The 20,543-nt window shown below is 39.9% G+C and overlaps 1 protein-coding gene across 6 annotated transcripts in view; it reads left to right on the top strand.

Annotated features, from left to right (window-relative positions):
- Window positions 1-20,543, top strand: part of arhgap9 (Rho GTPase activating protein 9) — a 46,722-nt gene that overhangs the window by 24,384 nt on the left and 1,795 nt on the right. The window contains exons 8-21 of one of the 6 annotated variants that reach the window (XM_020636800.3): window positions 3,093-3,158; window positions 5,770-5,916; window positions 6,089-6,187; window positions 7,440-7,501; window positions 7,853-7,940; window positions 8,356-8,451; window positions 8,899-8,997; window positions 10,233-10,338; window positions 10,740-10,859; window positions 12,921-13,019; window positions 14,837-14,914; window positions 15,237-15,290; window positions 16,047-16,181; window positions 17,780-17,885. In XM_020636800.3, coding sequence (XP_020492456.1) covers window positions 3,093-3,158; window positions 5,770-5,916; window positions 6,089-6,187; window positions 7,440-7,501; window positions 7,853-7,940; window positions 8,356-8,451; window positions 8,899-8,997; window positions 10,233-10,338; window positions 10,740-10,859; window positions 12,921-13,019; window positions 14,837-14,914; window positions 15,237-15,290; window positions 16,047-16,181; window positions 17,780-17,885 — 1,355 coding nt within the window. The remainder of the gene's footprint in view (window positions 1-3,092; window positions 3,159-5,769; window positions 5,917-6,088; window positions 6,188-7,439; window positions 7,502-7,852; window positions 7,941-8,355; window positions 8,452-8,898; window positions 8,998-10,232; window positions 10,339-10,739; window positions 10,860-12,920; window positions 13,020-14,836; window positions 14,915-15,236; window positions 15,291-16,046; window positions 16,182-17,779; window positions 17,886-20,543) is intronic. The other 5 variants (XM_020636801.3, XM_020636803.3, XM_020636802.3 and 2 more) reach the window with 5 other exon arrangements.

The raw sequence follows: 20,543 nt of genomic DNA, 5'->3' as shown, positions 1-20,543 counted from the left end.
CATTTCCACTAATATTAATCCATCTTCAGTGTATTACCCAGAGTGCACACAGAGTCCGGACCAGCAGCGTGTTCCAGATTAAAGCAGAGAGAAATGCTGAGCGATGCCAAATTAAAAAGGGGGGATTATATCTTTTAAGTTTACCGACTGACTCGCTGCCTTGTTTATTTATTTATTTATATATCTGCTGCCTCCTGACGCACACTTCCTCTCCAGTGTTGTTTTTGTCGTGCTAATCCCTGAAGGAAATAACAAAGTTACTCCTCCTGATCCGATGCAGATGAGCGGAAGCCATTAGAGCCACACAGAGGGAGACGGAGGACTGTTTTTAAATCCAGATCATTACAAACATTTCTACATTTAGACCACTCATCGAGACCCAAATCATCAGCTGACCTCACAGATGTCGTCATGGCAAAAACTTCCACTGTTTCATTTATTTAATCTTTCCTGATTTCGGTGTTAATACGCTACAAGAGAGGAAGTACATCTGTTATTTCCAGATTTGGGATTTCATGAAATAGAATTGACCAGTTCTCTGAATCAATGACGACACCTACGTTATAAAGTGATGCATGAGCCAGATTGTTTGAGATAAGCATTTTGCATCCCAAGGTTGTGTTGCCTCAGCGTTGCGTCAGTGTTTCAAATTTAATGTTGCTCATCAAAAAAATACGCACATGATCAAAGCAGTGATTCCCCCATCAAGTCAGCTGCAGATGCATTCTGCTGACCTATATGTGTCACTTTTTATTCTGTGCAACATGTTTTACCCAACAGGATCTTCAGCTGTGATGTATAATGCAATGCACGCCACATTTAATGACCCAGGTGTTAAAACCTGAATGACCCATTTTACCTGTGAGCGCACAGCGTCCTGTTCTTTGTGAGCTCATGTATGAACAACTTTCCATAGTGAATACATACATTTGTAATTCGATGTGCTTAAATAGTATTTTCAGGTACTAGCACATGACCATTGCTTGTATTTTCTTTTAAATACATTCAAGAGGGAGATTGTGTTTTTCTCATCAACATGTTGTGTATTATTGACAGATCCTAAATTATTAATTTCTTAGTCAATTAACAGAAAAATAATTTAGATTGTCTATTAAACTCTGAAGTTGATATTTGAGCAAAGAAGTTCAACTTTTCCCACGGTTTAGCTTCTTTAAATATGAGGATTTGGTACTTTTTTTCTCTTTGATATTGGTAATGATGACATTTGCATAATTAGAGGCGTGGCTGAGTAGGAGGCTTAAGGCAGGCACACACACACACACACACACACACACACACATACACACACACACACATTTCAACATTTACAACACAAGAATAATATAAAGTTATTATTAGCATGCAAACTTACCACTAGTCCAAAAAAGTGCAATTACTTTACTTTTGTAGTTTAAACAGATATTTTTGTATTTTCTCTTCAAATCAACAAAATGTCATATATGTAAAGTATAAAACGTGAAAATGCTTCTTGCACACTAAGGCAAGTGTATGCAAGGACCCCTATATTGAATAAGCCTCTGGTGAGGACCCTCCTTTTGTAACATTTCTTTAAATCCTTGACCAGTACAGGGATCCTTATCTTCTTAACAGTCGTGAATCTTCGTTATTGCTTCATTTCATTCATTGATTTATTGTGTAAAAAGTCTCCTATAATGTCTGTCTTAACAGTAATCAACAGTAACAGTAACAGTAAACATGTTTTTTTTTTTTTTTAGACTTTTTCTCTCTTGTCATTCATTCATGACATTGAATCTAAATTGAATTTGGTTTGGTCATTTTCTTAATTGAAAGATTGGCATGAAAAAAGAACACATTGAATTTCGATTTTCAGTGATAATTTACATCTAAAAAGTCATACATTTCTCCCCGTCTTCCCTCCAAGTTTCTCCAACCCACCTAGTGCTACTTGACGACCCCCACTTTTATATTAACAGAACAGTAACAGTCCATACAATTTCATCTTATAGCTCAAAAAGTGCTATTCATTTTAAGTCGTTTCATTTTTGACTAATTTACCGCACAATACTCAACTGACTTTTTATGTAAAATAAAAAGTGTTAAGTCTTAACCTAAGAGCTCTTTTTGTTGAACTCATGCAACCATAGTGTTTGACTGCTAACAGAAGGTGTTGGTTCACTGTGGTTTATGTGTCAGTGTTTGCAACGTTTTGGTGTGAGTATATACAGCTACTTCGTATGAGAATGATTGTGCCGGCTGATAAATGCATTTAGCTTCCCTTTAAAATGGGGAAGTAAATGCAGCCTGTGACAGGGGGGAGAGATGAAGGTTTCTTTTTTTTTTTACACTTTGACATTCAGTTGAAAGGTGTCATGACATGAAACTATTGACAGAAACAGAAACAAGAGTTGGTCTCTATTGTAAAACTGGGTCACTACTGAACATGTACACCTCCGCTGTAAGTTCATTTTTAACTTCTTACAATATCATTTTTAACTGATAAATTCTATTTTCACATCATTGTTGGTGTGAAACTACAAACATGTAAAATACTGTAGTTTGCTCACTTGGCTTTTCATTCTAAACATTTAGTGTTTGTTTCAGTGTTACTGAACAACGGCAGCGACCGACTGTCTCTCATTGACTCCAGTTGGATAAAGCCCATGTATGTCTCAGTGGGTACCTCCGTGCCGTTGTAATAAATCAAAAGACATTTTTAGCTAGCAGAATGTTAGCGGGGCAGACGGGTTGTTTCAGCATTGCTGTTGGCGTAAATTTATCTTACCTGAAAACTTTTGTCAGCATCCTGTTTTAACACATGGGTGAGAAATTGACCCACATTGTTGCCATTTTGGGTCAAATGAGTTTTAGTCGCTCAAATAGAAACAACTGGCACAGACTGACCGAGGGCCTGAGAATATATTTTATATATATATAGATACACACACACACAAATATTTTGATCTTTTCGGCGGTTATTATACAGCATAAAAAGGGAGGATTTGTGTAAATGTGTAAGTAGTAACTGTAGATCTTTGTTTCCACTCTTTCTCCTCCTGTCGTCTTTTTTTTACTTTCTTTCTTTCTTTCTTTCTCTCTTTCTTTCTCTCTAGCTAACGCCCGATTTCCTCTTTGGAAACCACCAGAGGAATAATGATTCAGGTTGGCAGATGAAACAGGTGAAACTCTACCTACTGCACTCTTTCTTCACCAGTGGGAGATCAATGCATTTCAGCTCAACTTTCACCCCTTAATAAAACACATGTCAAAGAGTAAAGCAGTGAATAAGCTCCCTTTATCAGCTTTATATATTGTGCTGACACAACAGGATACATTTTTGTAACAATACGGTGCATCATGTTCTTCTGGTTGGGCAGTCTAACCACTATCACCAGATCCATTTAAAGAAGTCTTAAGATAATAATGAATTATACTGCATGATCTTCTTGTACGGGTAAAAGCTTTTAGCTGACACCTCTTTTTATTCCTGTTTGCTTGCCTGACTTGGAAGGCAACCCTAAGTCTTTTATCAGCGCTTTAAGGCCTTTTGATGGAGGGTATTTTCCTCCCCTAGATTTGCAAAAACTGCATCTCCACTGTATTACTGTAGAATACATTAAAGTAATGCCAGCTATGCTCTTTATATTCTCAGAGATCAGCATTTATGCATATGAAGGTGGTGAAATAGCAACTCATGGTGTTAAAAGAAAAGGCTGTTACCCAAGCAGTTCTCACTGCAACATGTTGCATCACAGTGGGGTGTGGGTGCGCTCGCTTTAAAGCCCTTTAAAAGGCTTCCTCTTAGCAAAGCAGCAGATTGGGCTCTTAGTGCTAATCCTCCATGCAAGAAAAGGTGGCAAACATTAGGAGGGATATTTAGCCTGATTGTTGAAACTGGGTTACAGGGGTTTGGAAAAGGAACTTAATTATGGCTGCTCCTGCATGAAAAGTTGTGGGAAGTCTTGCATTTGTGAGCGATCCTGCACACTTGTGTATGAATTGTAAGCATAAATATTTAGCATGTTAAGAAAAGTGCACATGCCTGCAGCATTGTATTTCTGACACTGCAACTCAGCTCTTGATGATTGATTGATTGAAAACAAGACTTTTTGAATTCCTAAGGGAAGCTGCACCCTTAAAACAGTATGTGCTCTGCAGAGTCAGTCATGCAGAGTGCCACAATGCTCATATGTTCAGTTCATATGTGAGTAAGAGTTATTATGCAGCACTGATGTTTCTTAACAGAACAATTCATTAAACAGACTTTCAGCTGAATTCTTATTTGATCTGGGTTAACAGAAAGGCTCTTTGTCACTAAATCATGAGATCTGCAAACACACTTTAAAGGTATAATATTATGCAAAATACACCTAGACTACCATAGTTTTCTAGCACTCATGGCCCTTGCTTGTCAACAAAGGGCCCAAATATTAGAAAAGTCTATCCCTCTGTTCTTTGCCTGCTCCACTTTTCAGAAAATGTGTGCTAAAACAGGACGATTGGAGACTTTCCCTTCATGACTTCAAAACGCAATTGAACATTACCTTTCTGTGTGGAGTTTGCATGTTCGACCCCGTGCATGCATGGGTTACCTACTGGGTACTCCGGCTTCCTCCCACTGCCCAAAGACATGCTTAGGTGTGAATGTGAGTGGGGCAGGTAGTCTGTCTCTATATATGTCAGCCCTGTGATTGACTGGCAATCAGTCCAGGTTGTACCCCGCCTCTCACCCAATAACTGCTCCAGCTCCCCTCAACCCTGAAAGGTAAAAGCGGTATAGAAGTGGATGGATGGACATCACAAAGAGAGGTAACCCCCTACCCCGAAGGGGGTGACACTCCCACAGCTAGGTGTTTATTTTGCCCTCGGTGTCGTTCTGGAGTGGCTTGCAAGACAGACATTTAAAGCTATAGACACAGAAACAGTCTGTTCTGAGTAATGCTGAAATACACGACTTTATAGGCATGTTAAAATATAAGATCAGAGTGGATTTTTAGCAAGAAACTTCACCGACATGTTTTGGGGACCTCTGAGACTTAGTTACATTTGTTGGAAATGAGTATAAATGTGTGATCTTTAATAAGGAAACCTGTAGAGAGAGTGGTTGCGGGCTGTCAACCAAGCGAGTGAAGTGACCCACATGGGAATGTTTTGCAAACCAGCTGTCAGGGCCGTACACCATTTCTGTTCCTCAGTGAGACAAAGAAAGCTTTTGTCACAGCATCAATCAATAACAATTACATACAAACGTAAAGCATAACTAACCAATGACATTTAACCTTCAATCAAACTTTGCTGTTTTCTTTCCCATCCGCCATTTCACTAAAAAGGAGTTACTACTGTTGTGTCAATGTTCGCATGGTGCAGATGGAGAAGTACATGTCCACATTAAAGTTTGCATGAACTTTATCTAAAGCACAAAGTCAATCGATCTTACATAAAAAGTGTTACATAAACCTGTTCCTGTTTGTAGGAAATGAAGAAATTGCATGCTTTATTTCTTTAAAAAAATCCCTGATCTTTCTGTTGTTCCTCACTGTACTGCTTGGGTTTTTTAAATTGTTACTGTCTCACACTCATTTAATGTGGGTGCAGGTTTCAGTCTTAAAATATTTTTTGAGAATGAAACAACATGTCACCTTTAAATGAGATCCACAGATGTAACAGTACAATTCGAGCAAACATCAAAAAGAATAAGTCAGTGATTGCTTTTTCCCTTCTTTGTCTGTTTTCCACCTCTCACCCCTGACCCGAACATCTGCTTCTGAAATGTAACCCCCCCCTGTGAAGAGCATGCAGCGGGCCGTCTCCTCTGACACCCTGAGCACGACAGCGTTCAGCAACGCCAACATCCAGTCACATAACTGTTCCCACCTGCATGATGCCAAGCAGCAGCTCAGCCACTCGCAGTCTATGATCCTGCCTGAGAACGGCAAGGTACTCTTACCTGCAGAGCACGGACATATGAAGGGTTCAGGTCTGTGTGTGCAGTTTTCTGACACATGCGGAGAAAAGAGAGACTGTGTTCCCACACTTCAATAAACATGCAGACATTAACCGTATAGCGGTTAAAGAACACAGCTGATGATGTTTACTTTCTGTCTGTCAGCTGGTCCAGCAGTGCAGAGATTACTCCTGTAACGTGACCAACATCGTTGTGGAGCCTCCGTCATCTGAGAGCTCTCCAGACAGCGAAGGCGGCACACCGGTGAGAAAAGACAACTATTAAACGACTATTAATAATAAATCAATGTTTACACAGAAAGAAAACTTTTCTCTAAGTCAGCATCCTTGACCCTTTTTCAAATCACTTTTTTAAAAACCTTTTTAAACGCCATTGATTATTAACACAGCCTTTATAACAAACATATTTATACTGTGTTTATCTCTGGAAGTCGAGAAGAGAGTGTTTCTTTAGGGGTAAACTGTTGAATGTTTAAAAAAGAAGGGGTGCTGATGGCCTAGCATTTAGTGCTGGCACCCCATGCACAGAGGCTTGAGCAAGCGCAACCCAGGTTCAATTCCGACCCGTGGCTCCGCTCTCGCATGTCGTTCCCCCCTCCCTGGTCTCTGATTCTATCCACTGTCCTATCTCTAAAATAAAGGCATAAAAAGCCCAAAAATAAATCCTAAAAAGAAAGAAGGGGGAAACACCAGATGACAGGGAGCAGTTAATAATAGTTGAAATATTTGGACCAACCGTCTGAATCACAGCTTTTAGAAACCATGTAGGAATGCAACTTAAACACAGGTGGATGATTTAGAAAGTGCACTGAAGTGGTCTAGTGGTGAGGGTGGACAAGAGTCTATTGGCTCCCTGAAACCAGTGTCAAAGTGTTGACAGTATATATACATTTATATATTTCAAACTATTGTTTACCAGGCTTGAAAACGCAGAAACCTGTCAACAACACAGCCTGGATTAATCACAGTAATGTTTATTTAAAACACAATTGGAACTTGAGTTTTTGAGCATGACAAATAAATATGGCCCTAGGGCTGGATAAATCTTACCCTGTGCAAATAAAACAAAGCAAAAACAGCTAGCTTTCCTCGTCTTTGATCTCTCTTTGAAAAGGGCTTTACCCCTTCTTCTGCTCACTTTGTTCTTTACTGTCTTTACATATTTTACTCAGCAATTCCGAGTTGGTAATAATTCTTCTCCCTTGCACGTTAAACGGGGCCACACCGCAGTGGGAGAATGTAGAGCAGCTCGCCTCCTGCAATTTTTCAATGATGCAACAGTCAAGTTAAATGAGTTCGCTCAGGATGCAAAATGTTACGCACAGGAAGAGCCCTGTGCTGTACTTAGCTGTTAACACTTCAACAGTCTTTACTTACTCTTATTATTCCAGCCATTTATTTCTCCTCAGAGCGAAAACATGATTGTATAAGAACAGGTAATACTGGTTGGATATTGAAGTTTTGAATGCTCTTTAAACCCTTTATTGTGTTGTCAGGAGCTGGAGAAGGCCGGCCTCTTGAACAAGACAAAGATTGCAGAAGGAGGCCGGAAACTGAGGTGAGGTGTGATTAAGCTGCTCCCATAATAATCATTTATAAACTCTGGAGCTGCAGGTGGCCTAGTGGTTAGGTCTCGCCCCATGTACGGAGGCTATAGTCCTCCAAGCGGGCGGCCCAATTTCAAGTCTGACCTGTGGCTCCGTTCCCACATGTCATTCCCCACTCTGTCTCTCTCTCCAGACCTCCTACTCTATCCTCTGTATTATCTAATAAAAGCAAACATCCCCTAAGTAAATCTTTAAAAAACATCTGTTAGATTACATCTGTTAGTATGAATTTAGTGTTTAAATGAATGAAAACAAGTGTTGTCCTCTTTCCATTTATTATTTGTGTATTTTGTGGGTTGCAGGAAAAACTGGAGCCCTTCGTGGGTGGTGTTGGTCGGGAACAGTCTGGTTTTCTTCAAAGATCCTAAATCACAGACGCCTGCCAGCTGGGTAAGACCAACGCTGTGATTGTGATTTGGGTACATGTCATTTCTTTTATCTTTCCCTTGCCCCGTATATAATGGGACAGAGTGGATTGAAAATCATCACATGAATCAAATGTCTTAATTTTGGCCAACTCTTAGGATTTATAACAGCAGATGTCAGTTTTTCTCCATATTGGATCTTTTGATTTATTTAGTTACTTTTTTCAAAAAGTCACCACACAGATGAAAACAAAAAGGTCACTCACCAACCTCTAAAAGTTGTCTTCATGGAAAAGTCAGTCAGAAAAAGGCAAATAGCCTAAATTCTTCAACCAAAACATCCTCACTCAACTTTTGAACACCAATATTTGCATAATTGGCAAACTAACTGTTGGAAAAATGTTTTTTTCTGTTGTGTGAACTTGTTTATTGAACAACAGAGACCAGGAAACAGCCGACCAGAGAGCAGCGTGGATTTAAGGGGAGCAAAGCTGCACTGGGCCAACGAGCTGTCCAGCAAGAAGAACGTCTTCAGGGTGAGAAACACATGATCGTAAAACTCTGAAAACCAAGTTTAAAGACAAATCAGATGATCTCTTGTTATAATTTTAAACGAACAGACATACTTTGCATTACTCAAGTTCTTTTATTTATTTTTATTCATCTGACATACAGTGAAGACAGATAGTGACTGATCAGTCAAACATAGAATCATATTTCTGTCAGCATGAAGATCTTTATCAGCGAGGGAAGTGAGAGCAAGAAAGTCTTTTTACTCACCCCTCTACAGTGAGGAAAGGGGAAGGACTAAATTAAATTTGACAGAAGAAGTCTGGCTTCTTCTCTAAAATAAAAAAATGTCCAAACAAAATGTGCATGTAAAACTGTTGAAACTGAGGAAAGAAAGTCAACAAAGAAATCCTAACTGATTAGTTACAGAGCATATTATAAATGAATGAATGTGGCTTTTAAATGTGTTGTAGCTGAGGACAGTGACGGGTAACGAGTTCCTGCTGCAGTCGGAGACGGACTCTCTGATCAAAGAGTGGTTCACCACCATCCAGAGCGTCATCGACAGGCTGGTGAGACACACAACACACGACAAGCTTCACTTTCCCTGCTGCACTTCTCTTTATGTGGTTCAAATGGTTTCCCTTTGGATAATGATACTTGGGTTTATAAAGTTTATGTTCTCCTCTACCTTTAACTGAATCTTTAAAAAGACTCATTCCTGACATCCATCCTGTTGATTCTTCATGTTTCTATCCTCAGTTTTATTTTCTACTCTTTGAATTAATTACACAGACAGAATTTAAAGTGTAACATCCTGGAAAGCTTCATGTCAGGAACTCTGAATCGTCTGTCATGTGTATGAAAAGCTGCTTCTGTTCTTTAATATAAAACCTTTATTTAACCGGGAACGAAAAACTTCTTTTAAAATCTCTTTTTCAAGAGTGTCCTGGCCAAGACAGGAAGCAGCACAATGAACAGAGTTTCACACAAACAACAAGCAGCCAAACATACAAATACAAAAAATACATAATTAGACTGTAAAAGACACAAATAACAAATTTAAACAGCACATATTTGTCAAGATCCTCCACAAACACATCATGGAGAACATCTACAGCCAGATGTGTCTGACACCAAGAGCGCAGACTAAACAGCTGTGTGTGCAACCGGGAGCCAGACTGATGATTATTTCACCCAAAAAGAATCAGAATCAGAAATACTTCATTTATCCCCAGGGGGAAATTCAGTTGTTATTGTTGCTCTTATACACAAGATAGCAGCTAGAAATATAGGAAAATAAATAGAATACTGAAGAAAGATAGGGGCGCTGGTGGCGCAGTGGTTGGTGCACGCGCCCCATGTATGGAGGCTGTGGTCCTCAAGGCGGGCAGCCCGGGTTCGAATCCCACCTGTGGCTCCTTTCCCGCATGTCATTCCCCACTCTCTCTCTCTCCCTGATTTCTGACTCTATCCACTGTCCTATCTACCCATTAAAGGCACAAAAAGCCCAAAAATAAATCTTAAAAAAAAGAAAGAAAACAGTAAGTCATAAAGATCAGCATATTTGAGGAGATAAAGCCATGAACAAAGAAAACCCAGAGAAGTGAAGCATTATGTACTTAAAGTGTAGTACAGAACAGAAGAGAGCATGTTTCATCCCCCTCTGTTGAAACCACAAAGATGTCATGTATCCAGAATCCTCTTTATGGAACAGCTTCTCCTCCTCAGTATTTTACACGGGACAAGATGAAACGTTTTTGTATGATGCCGGTAACAAACTTAGCGCTCTGTGTCCGTCTTCCAGGACCGTGACAACCCGTTAGACAACGTCCTCCTGTACTCCCTGAGGCGAGCGGGCAGCGTTGAGATGCTGGAGCACAGCGGAGACGAGGAGGACAGGAGAACATCACGTGAGTCCTCTTCATCACATCATGCTTTTCATCACTTCATTCAAGCTTCATTTCATCACACACAAAAAAAACCCTTCCTGCCGTCCACGGCGTCTCACTCCATCATCATCATCACTCGTCTTCTCTAAACTTCCACACAGGCCTCTTACATCCCTCCATCCTCTCCTCTATCCTCTCCTCCATTCAGCCCACTTACATATTCACTCGCCCCCCGTGGCAAATAATCCCCCCGTCAGTCCTGTCTCACCTGCGCCGTCGCCCGGCACTCCCTCTCTTCATCCTCACCACCATTCCCTCTCATCTGCTCTGCCTCCCCCCCGCGGCCGAACGCCCCGCACTGACCTCCTCCCCCTCTTCCTCCTTCTCTTCCTCCTCCTCCTCCTCCTGTCCTTGCTCTGCAGTCCCTCGCTCTTCGTCCAACCTGGAGAACACGGAGAAGAAGAGAGTGAAGTCTCGGCTAAAGAAGCTGATCCTGAAGAGACCCCCTCTGCAGGCGCTGCAGGAGAAAGGCCTCATTAAGGGTGAGCATTATGTTTGAAGTTTGACCTTCTTTTTCTTTTTTTCCCCTCAGCTGTAAATATTACAGTATTGCACTTCTGCAGCTTTAACTATCTACTGAACTTAAGTTGTGAAGCTGAAGTTATTTTGCCGTTATGACAGCTGGCAGGAAATCTCAGCATTAATCCTGCAATGATGCCACATCCCCCCGTGACTGTGCGTCGCAATCCTCCTCTCCTGTTTAGCAAGAGCCTCTTCAGAATGATGACGATTTTCACCCCACTCCTCTGCTGATTACAACACTATTCTGACTCCTTTTTACGGCTCATTCTTGAAAGCAAAAATGATCCTTTGTTACGTTATTTCCATGTTCTAAGCACAAGATATGTTTAGTAGGACATAGAAGTTGACAAATGGAGAAAAACCTGGATTCATGGTTGGGGCAAACATTAGTCACTCCATGGTTTGAGCACTTCAATCATATCAGTATGTTGTGGTCATCACAGTTATCAGATCATAACACCCATGAGTTCAGTCCAAGCTAACAAACATTTATTTTGAAGGCATTCTGCTTATCACTTCACAAGAGTTAAGAGAATTGTACCCCACCTCTCCCAATGACAGCTGGGATTGGCTGAAGCCCATTGTGATCCTAGAAGGGATAAGCCATATAGATCATAGTTGGTTAGTGTTTAAAAGCCACAGCTTCCTTAAGGCTTTGATAGCAAGAGGATATGAAACCCTACATCCTCTACGTCCACTAGGGGGCATAACTAAACAGGATTTTCTGTTTCATCAGAGTTGAAGATACAGTTCAGATGACCTCAAACATCCGTACACTTTTAACAAATTATTTTAACAATTACTCTCTGAGCTATAAAGAAGGGATTGTTTCATTTGTTTTCTAGTTAAGAAAAGTTTAAGTGAGACAATTTCATTATTTGACCAGAACAGTTCGATTGGTGTTTCTTTTCTGGGCTCTCTGCAGTGTTCTCATTGTTTAGATTGAATAGGTCTAAACTGTGATTTGTTTATTGATAGTATGTGCGTCTGATTATCTTTGATTCAGTTCCAGGTTTTGCTCAATTAGACTGACCGTCTTCTTCTTTTTGAAAGTTTGTGGAGTAGATTTGTTTTAGGCATGAGGCTTGACAATGGACCAGGAACCTGTTGATTTAAAACCTGAGACAGTTTGATAACTCAGCTTCCAGTTTGTCTACGGAGGATTTTGTACGTTTATTTGATCATCAGAAGAATGTGGGTCTCTTTTTCTCCCTTTAATTAACACTCAGAGTTTTGTTTCAAACTTAACAACACGTTCATTCTTTTTAAAATAACAAATATTTTAAAGGTTTGTACAAAATCTTTCAAGATTGTAAAGTGATTCATTTCAAGTGTGATTTTCCATCATCTTTGAAGTGTGGAAGTGAATTAATCCAGATGAATATTTATGTCTTTTTCAGTGTCTCACAATAGTTACGTTAAGGCGACCGTCTTGATGTGATGATAAATGCTTTGATAATCTAAAAAGATTTCTGAACCTTAAGACCCCTGTCGTTTAACTCTTTAAAAGCTCTTCAGAAGTGGACTTTGTACGAGCTACGATAATGTATGATCACTTGAGAATAAAGACTTCCCAGCTATTTAACTGAACTGGAGCAACTCAACTTTCAGAAAGTAACATAGCGTAGAAGCGTAGTGATTCAAGTTTTTGTTTTTGATGAAATTTTCACGACACTCATCTCAGTCCTTATCAAAGATAACCCAGTTTGATCATAAGCAATATATTGCTATCATACTCTGGAGTGAAGGGCTGTGTATGATTTTTTTTTTTTCAGCCTATAGCTCATACAGTACAGTACATGAGTTTTCTTGCATCATCAAGGCTGAGCTGACAGATCTGCTGGGAACAGATCCAACATGGAGGTTTTCTTCAATCACGAGCAGTCGATTTATCAGCAGAAGAAACTGGAGCTTGTAGTTCTTACATCATGTGTTGGCACAGTTATCTGAGAAAAAAAAAACAACAACTTCTGAGCTGACATTAAAAGTGTGTTTGTGTCCGTCTTTCGTCACCCCTTCAGATCAGGTGTTTGGATGTCGTCTGGAGATGCTCTGCGAGAGAGAGAAGAGCACGGTCCCTCGCTTCGTCAGACTTTGCACCGCCGCTGTGGAGAAGAGAGGTAGAGCTGCTGATAATGTGATCGTCAACATAGAACAGACAGACAGGAAAACACCTTCAATCGCTTCCGTCTCTTTATGGGACTTTATTCCGCACCTCCTTTCAGCTCTGTGTCTGAAATCATCCAGTAAAACTGCTCTGAAAAATATTTGTGATTTGGACGGAGAGAAGAAGTCCTGACAGCTGCCAGGCAGAGAGAGATCCTAATGAGAGAAAATAGAGCCTGTTGAAAAGTGTTTAGAAACAATGCTGTAAATAAATATTTAATATGCTCTGAAAGAAAGTCTTTTTGACCACAAAACCTGGTTTTGATGAATAAGATATTCCTATTGAGGAGCTTCAGTTGGAGACATCAAGGCTGAAACAGACTTAAAGGACAAAGTAGCTTCTGGAGAAGAGACAATTCTTCTATTACAGCATTTACTTATTTTTTTTTTAGTTTTCCAATGTTCTGTTAGTGAGAGCGAGATCCCTCCTCTGTGGCCTTCCTGAGGTTTCTCCCTTCATGTGCAGTTAACTAATGTTTTTCTATATATTTATTTGACATTATTGAAATCAATGTTGTAAGGATGGAGTGGGCAAGATGTAAAACAAAAATAACAGAGGAGCTAATAATCCATTTCTTTAATTGTTTTACCTTTTCTGGTCTTGTACAGATTATACAAACTGGAAGACAGATGTTTGATCTTGGAATATTTTTCCTGCAATAACAAGGAAACAATTCTGTTAAATGTTAAACTTCTGGCTGAGAGCTACCGCTTACCATGCTCGAAATGTGTGTAGATGTTTTACATGTTGTTTTAATACAGAGCCGCAGCTAAGGATTGCTCTCCTTATCAACAGATTTGACAAATAGTCAAGTCTATAGAGTGTCTAAGAATTGTTAGTATTATTATATCCCAGAGCTCCAAGTTACATCTTTAAATTCCTTCTTAATGTTCATCTAATCGCCCAATACCAAAAAAGACTTAATTAAACATCGTCAATGTGAAAGAAAAGCTTTGAATCCTTCATTTTAAGAAATTCAAAGACCTGCATTGAAAGTGTACAGACAGTAAAAAGACATTTTGATTGAGCTGAACTGTGTAAGAAAAAAAAGAAAGAGTCTGTCACATTATGCACACTGGCTCATGAAGACTTTTCTCATCTACCTATATGGGGACAAGAGACTTCTGTATGATGACTTACGTATATGCATGACAAAAGACTGAAACATATCATTGTTTATCAAAAAAGCAAATGACTTTGTTTGATTAATTGCTGTTTTGGCCAGGACTCTCTTGAAAAGGAAGTCTTGAGAATATTTTCCTGGTGAAAATAAAGGCGAAATAAATCAAAAACGTCAAAATTGATAAATTGTCAATTAATGCAGCTCTGCTACTTTGGTACAATTAAACAGTGAAGTTTAACATTTTGAACCAACGGTCTGAAAGGTCTTATACACTGAAGTTCGATGTCTTCAATGTTTCATCCATCAACTCGCTATGAAATGTGGAGGGGAAGTTTATTCATTGAAAGACTTCTGTATGTTATAATTTTTAGGTGTGAAAGAATGTGTTTCTCACTTTATTTACACTCATTTTGATCTCTTGTGCAACATTTCTAAAGACTTGTTTAATTAATGTGTGGAAAGTGTCTCTTTGTCAGAGCCAGCACAAGTGAATCAGCATTAACTGCCTTAAGATCTGAGGGATCCCTTCTTTTGTTTTACACTCGTTAAGTTTGAAATAATGGATCAAATGTGCTGATTCTAAGAATCTCGTACACAGAAGTAGTAAAGATCGTGTGATCTAAGCAGCTCTCTGTGTTGTTCTGCAGGGCTGGAGACTGATGGTATCTACAGAGTGTCTGGAAACCTGGCGGTGATTCAGAAACTACGTTTCCTGGTGAACCATGGTGAGAATGAAGGGGAAGAGGGTTAAAAAAAAAAAAAAGAGCTTTTATAGTCTGTGACAGTGAATGAAAATGTAGTGGGAGGATATTGGAGTGAAGTTGGAATTTTCTGAAATCATAAAATGATTTATTTTCCTTTTTTGTTTTTAGCCATTTTCAAGTAAGACATGTACTGTTTGTTCATTCTCAATGCATATGCTACTATATATTGAATACACACACATACACTGTGACTGTATACGTGCTGAAACCTGTGATTGTCGTACTCCCACTCTCTTTTGTGGATGGTGTGGCAAGCCGACTTAGTATTTGTTGGTTTTTGCAGAGCGAGCAGTGACTACAGACGGTCGCTACATGTTCCCAGCGGAGTTTGTACAAGGTAGATCCAGACCCAACGAGGAGTGTAAAGAAACAGCCTCTTTGTGCTCGCTTGCGTTGTCTTCCTCCCATGTGTTGCATAATGTGAACACCTCAGTGAAAAACAAACCACCCACAGACAGAGCGACTCTGAGAGCAGAGCAGACAGACGGTGCACTGAACAGTTGTGCTACCATTTGCTTAATGTCCCTTTAGGCTTTTTCTGCTTTAAGTTTTCTGATGTAATAACACGCAGCAGGTTGTACAGCCAGTTCTCACGCGGTCCATCGCTGCCACCAAGTGGACAAAACGGAGAATCAGCCTCTTGTGTATGTGCTCTAATCCTACAGCAACGGCTCACTGACTGATGCTCCTCATAACTGGATATTTGTTTGTTTCTTTAAACTTCTCCACTTTGAGGGTAAATGAGTACTTGCTCCTTTTTCTCTTTTTTTTATTATCCAGTATAAGCAGCATTGGTCAGGCCTTGGTTTTAAAAAAAAATGTGTGCTTTGAAAGTGTGAGTGCTTGTGTGTGTGTTTTTCTATCTTTTACAGGCCCTTTCTTTCTCCCTCCTGCAGCTACAAGCCTCCATGTTACGCCTCAGCTCTGACATGCATGTTCTGTCTAACATCGTTCTCTTAACGCTATTTTGAGTTTAACTCCTAACGCTAACTAACTCAGTTTATATTGTCATGCCTTTTGTTCACTCTCTCTGACCCTGTCCGTTTGAATTTCTCCCCTCCTCCCTCCCCCCCCCCCCCTCCCTGTCTCTCAGAGGAGAAGCTGAATTTGGACGAGAGTGATTGGGAAGACATTCATGTCATCACTGGAGCTTTGAAATTGTTCTTTCGGGAGCTTCCAGAGCCTCTGGTGCCCTTCGGCTTCTTCACTGACATTGTGGAGACGATCAGTGAGTGACCTGCTTTGGCCCCACATTTATTGAATGAATACAGTATAAACCCCTCCTCCTTCAAGTTTATCTTTGATGATTTACAGATAGAAATGTAATCTCTGCGTACATTTTCATCAGAAATCAACATGTTATAGTCTTATGATTTCCTTTTGTGAAGTGAGAAACTTTCATATGAGATTCTTATTTGGGCCTCTTATGAAAGCAGACAGGAAATAAAGAGAGGAAGGATAATATTCATAAAAGTCACAAGCTGGACTAAAAGGGGGAATGTTTCATTACATGGTGATTACAGGATGCTTCTATATGAGTCTCTTTTGATCCTCCAGTATCATGTCTTCCCTCATGTGCTTTCTTTTTGGAAACTCACAACACTAATTAGGTTTAAGTGAGTTAAAACCAGGACAGTCTTGGTTAGAAAACCACACTTCCCTTTCACTTAAGCGCCTTCACACTTTATCAAGCTGTGGTGGAGGTGATTTTCTCCATTAAAGAATATTTACTGCACTTTTACCAACTACATTTCTTACACAACAATTATATAGCCTATCATGAGAGATATATGGATATAATCAAATTAAATGAGGCTTTTCAAAAATAAGCAAGAGAGATCTCCAAGGCGAGAGAAAAGTAATTACATAGTGAAGAAGTATTGAATACAATTAAGAGAAGTTTTATTTTACTGTTAATAAAAAAATACGTTGCATTGTAATTTTGCAAATCCTTGACACATTTTTTCATCTGATACCCATGATCCTCGACTCATCTTCACATATTTGTATTGGATGGATGGATTCTGGCATTATTATTTTAAAGATAAGGCCGGCGTCAAGACAGACCAAACCTACCAATGCTTTTATTTATCCTCAAATACTTTATATTTTTTCTCCCAATGTTGCCCACTGTTTAAACAGACATGTTCACTTTTTTTTTTTAAAGGCTAATTATTTTCCGAAAAGAAAGTGGGCAATGGACGTTTAAGCAGGAGTCACATGCATTTTGTGGACTATTTCAGCAGCAGATTAATAGATATAAATTGCTTTTGTGAGTTTTTTTTTCAAATTTGTAAGACAGCGCTGCTGAATGTTTTTCATAGTTTACAGGTCCATTTCACTGAAGAGTTAACCAAATCAGAGTTGGATACAATATCTTGAGCTGTATTCATTACTGATCGAGGTTTAGATCTCCACGATTGCTGACAGTAAAAGAAGAAAGTAAAAGCTTTTTGTGTAACTCTATTATAATCACTTAATTTACATACATTTCTGTGATAACACTATACATCAAAAAATCTTTAAAAAAATGCATTCATCAAGAAATCTTGCATGTAAAAAAAGAAAAGATAAACCATGTTCCTTGTATGATTGTCCTCTTTCTTATCGATCCATGGGAACTTTTTTTTTGCGCATGGAGTCATAATCTGCTCTCTGTTTATCAAACCACAGTTTGATAATTGCACGCTGCTGTATCAGATTAGATAGTGAATGCTAATAGACTGCACATGATATCTGTATGTAAATCAGGTCTGTAGGCAGTGAAATGCAAGTGATGACATGTATTGTGATGTGACACGTCTCCTCTCTCGCTCTGTGTTGCAGAGATGTCGGACTACTTGGAAAAAGTTCATCGTCTGAAGTGTCTTGTGCTCAACATGCCCCCTCCGAACCACGACACGCTGAAGTTTATGTGTCGCCATCTCAGACGGTAAGAGGGAGGAAGGAAAACTAAATGTATTTCTTCTAATTTCATTGTTTTTTTTTTTTTCCAATTGTCCTCTCTGAAAGGGACACAATTTATAACACAGGGCACCAAAGAATGAACCAGATGCCCTTTAATGAAAATAATCATCCTCTTCCTCATGATATATCCTATTTATTTTAACCACAAGAGGGCGCAGTTTCCTCGGCAGTCCCTATATTTTTCTGTCAGAGATTTTTTTGGCCGCAGCTCTTAAAGTATGCCCGTGCTGTACCAGGATCCCTCTGTTGTTAACTCTGTGTCCCTGCAAAGATGAAAAGGCTGGAAAAAGATGAATGGTGCACCATGTTCTGCGAGCCAGTTCCCTTTACAGTACATAAAATCTGTGTTTTTTACCGCCTATGGTTTTTCCTTCCACTTCAGGGGTGAGTGTTCGTGTTCGGAGGCTGATGTTTGTGCCAGGGTGTGGTGGAGGCCCCATGAATTTGTCAACTCTGTGTCTTTCTCTTATTTTCTCCCTCCACTGTCATTCCTCCTCTCCCCCTCCGTCGCTCTGTTTCTCATTTATTATCCTCCGCTCAATCACCCCCCCCCCCCATGCGTCTTCTCTCTCTCAACCACTCTTGTCTCCTTATTTCCTCTTTATTCTCCCCCCTTTTTCTTTATATTTTCCTTCTTCCTCCTTTCTTCCTCCTCTTTCCATCCCTTTCTCCTTTTTTTTATTTTCGACCTCCTCCCCTCCCGCTCTCCTCCTTGCCTCGAAGGTCCCATGGGAGCCTTGTGGTTCGTCTGCTGGAAGGCATACCAACACCACCGCCGCCACCACTGGAACCTCTCTTTTCTCTCTCCCTCGCTCGCTCCTTTTTCTCCCCCCTCTTCCCTCTCTCTCTCTCTCTCTCTCTTTTTCCTCCTCTCTTTTTAATGTGGAAGTTTTGAGCAATTGCTGGCTGCTTCTGTGGCTTGGTGGGAATGGCATTTTTAGAAGAATGCCTCACTCTGTGGCTTCAGCCCATTCCTGTGTCCCCCACCAATCACACACACACACTCAAACACACCAACATAGGTGGATACAGGCGACGGATTTAGCCACTTATGTGCTCAAATCTGATCTGTAAAATTCAGATACATGGACAAGAACATGCATGCAAAAACAGGATGTCCCTGGTGGATGTTCAAATGCTGATTCTTGTAGTTACTGTCCTGTTTTTCTAAGAATGTAAAGGATGTCACATGCTGACCACAAGCATGTAGCTGAACGAGCAGTAAGCTGTCATTTATGTGCATTTACTCATACAGGACTGAGACTACACAGCTGTACAAGCAACTCTGTAGAGCTGTAATCAGATGCTAAATGCTAATGTTTGGCATGTATTACATTTGTCTTTTTAACCCTCTTTATGGAGTTTAGTGTGTAAAGCTAACATTTACCACCAAATTACAGCTTAGGCTGAAAGAAGGGTCTCAACTCTTTGTAGAGTATACAGCTATGCTAACCGCTCTGTAAGGCAGTACTTACATGCTAACTTGCTCATGTTGAACACTTATGTTCATCATGTTCATCATCGTGGCTTTTTTTGTCACGTTACAAGGCTAAAGTTTGCTAATTAGCACTAAACACAAATTATAGCTGAGGCTGAGGAAGTCCTTCCTTTGTCGTTGAGTCAACAGCTATTTTAGCTACTCTGTGAGGCTGTACCTCCATGCTAACAAGCTAATGTTTAGCAGGTATAATGTTCATCATGCTAGCTATCTTAGTTTAGTTAAGTGTGTTAGCAGGCTAACATTTTTAATGAAGCAATAAACCAAGTTTGCAACATTCGGTGTTGAAAAATAGGGCCAATACGGAAATGCTAGTGTCCACTTACACCCCGTAATAAAATGCCCATTTTTACTGCAGAATGAAACATGTTTACAGCCTTGTGTAGAACACGTAATTGGTCTGAATAGCTAATGTGTTTATCAGCACCAACCATACAGGGGTGAATTTCTTTTTATTCATGTGTTTGATTTAACAAAGGATAAGAGTTATTCATAGGAAGGCGCATGAGTGACCTGACTGATGGGCGGGCTCGCCTCAGATCCAGCTTTTGGTCTGTAAGGCCGACCGAAAGTTAGGTTGAGACAGCATTTCCAGCAGAGCGAATCCAGAGCGACACCACTGAGGCTTCATCCATGTTTATTCACAGTCTGTGGGGGAGATCTGCTACGTCTCTGTTTTGGTTGATAGTTTACCCAGGTAGTAACCTGTCGAACACTGGTAGCCCCACCGAAACGTATACAATATTTTATTGTCTTTTTTTTAATCATATGATTTTTAATCATGGGATCATAGGAACTTCTTGCTGTTCTGTAGAGAACTTGAAACTAAAAACTGCAAATTACTTATTGGTGGTTTCATAAAATCAGACATCTTTATGAATCCAGCAATGTTGACCCCTGCTGGCCATTAGAGAGATTGCAGGTTTAAGGCCCTTCTGCATTAGCTTCACTTTTGTAACCATGAGGCAACATTGACCTCTCCAGTGTGGATATTATTATTCATTCTGACGGTGAAATTCTTTTCAATGCACAATTTCATGATAATCACCTAAATGTAAAGTGTCATCCTTATGGGGATGCTTGAGGACAAAAGTGGGTGTCACAAAAATGTTTCATCGAACAGTT

The sequence above is a fragment of the Labrus bergylta genome, chromosome 5 (assembly GCF_963930695.1).
Source record: "Labrus bergylta chromosome 5, fLabBer1.1, whole genome shotgun sequence".
NCBI lineage: Eukaryota > Metazoa > Chordata > Actinopteri > Labriformes > Labridae > Labrus > Labrus bergylta.
The sequence above is the reverse complement of the archived record's forward strand: the minus strand, read 5'-3'. Positions and strand labels throughout refer to the sequence as shown.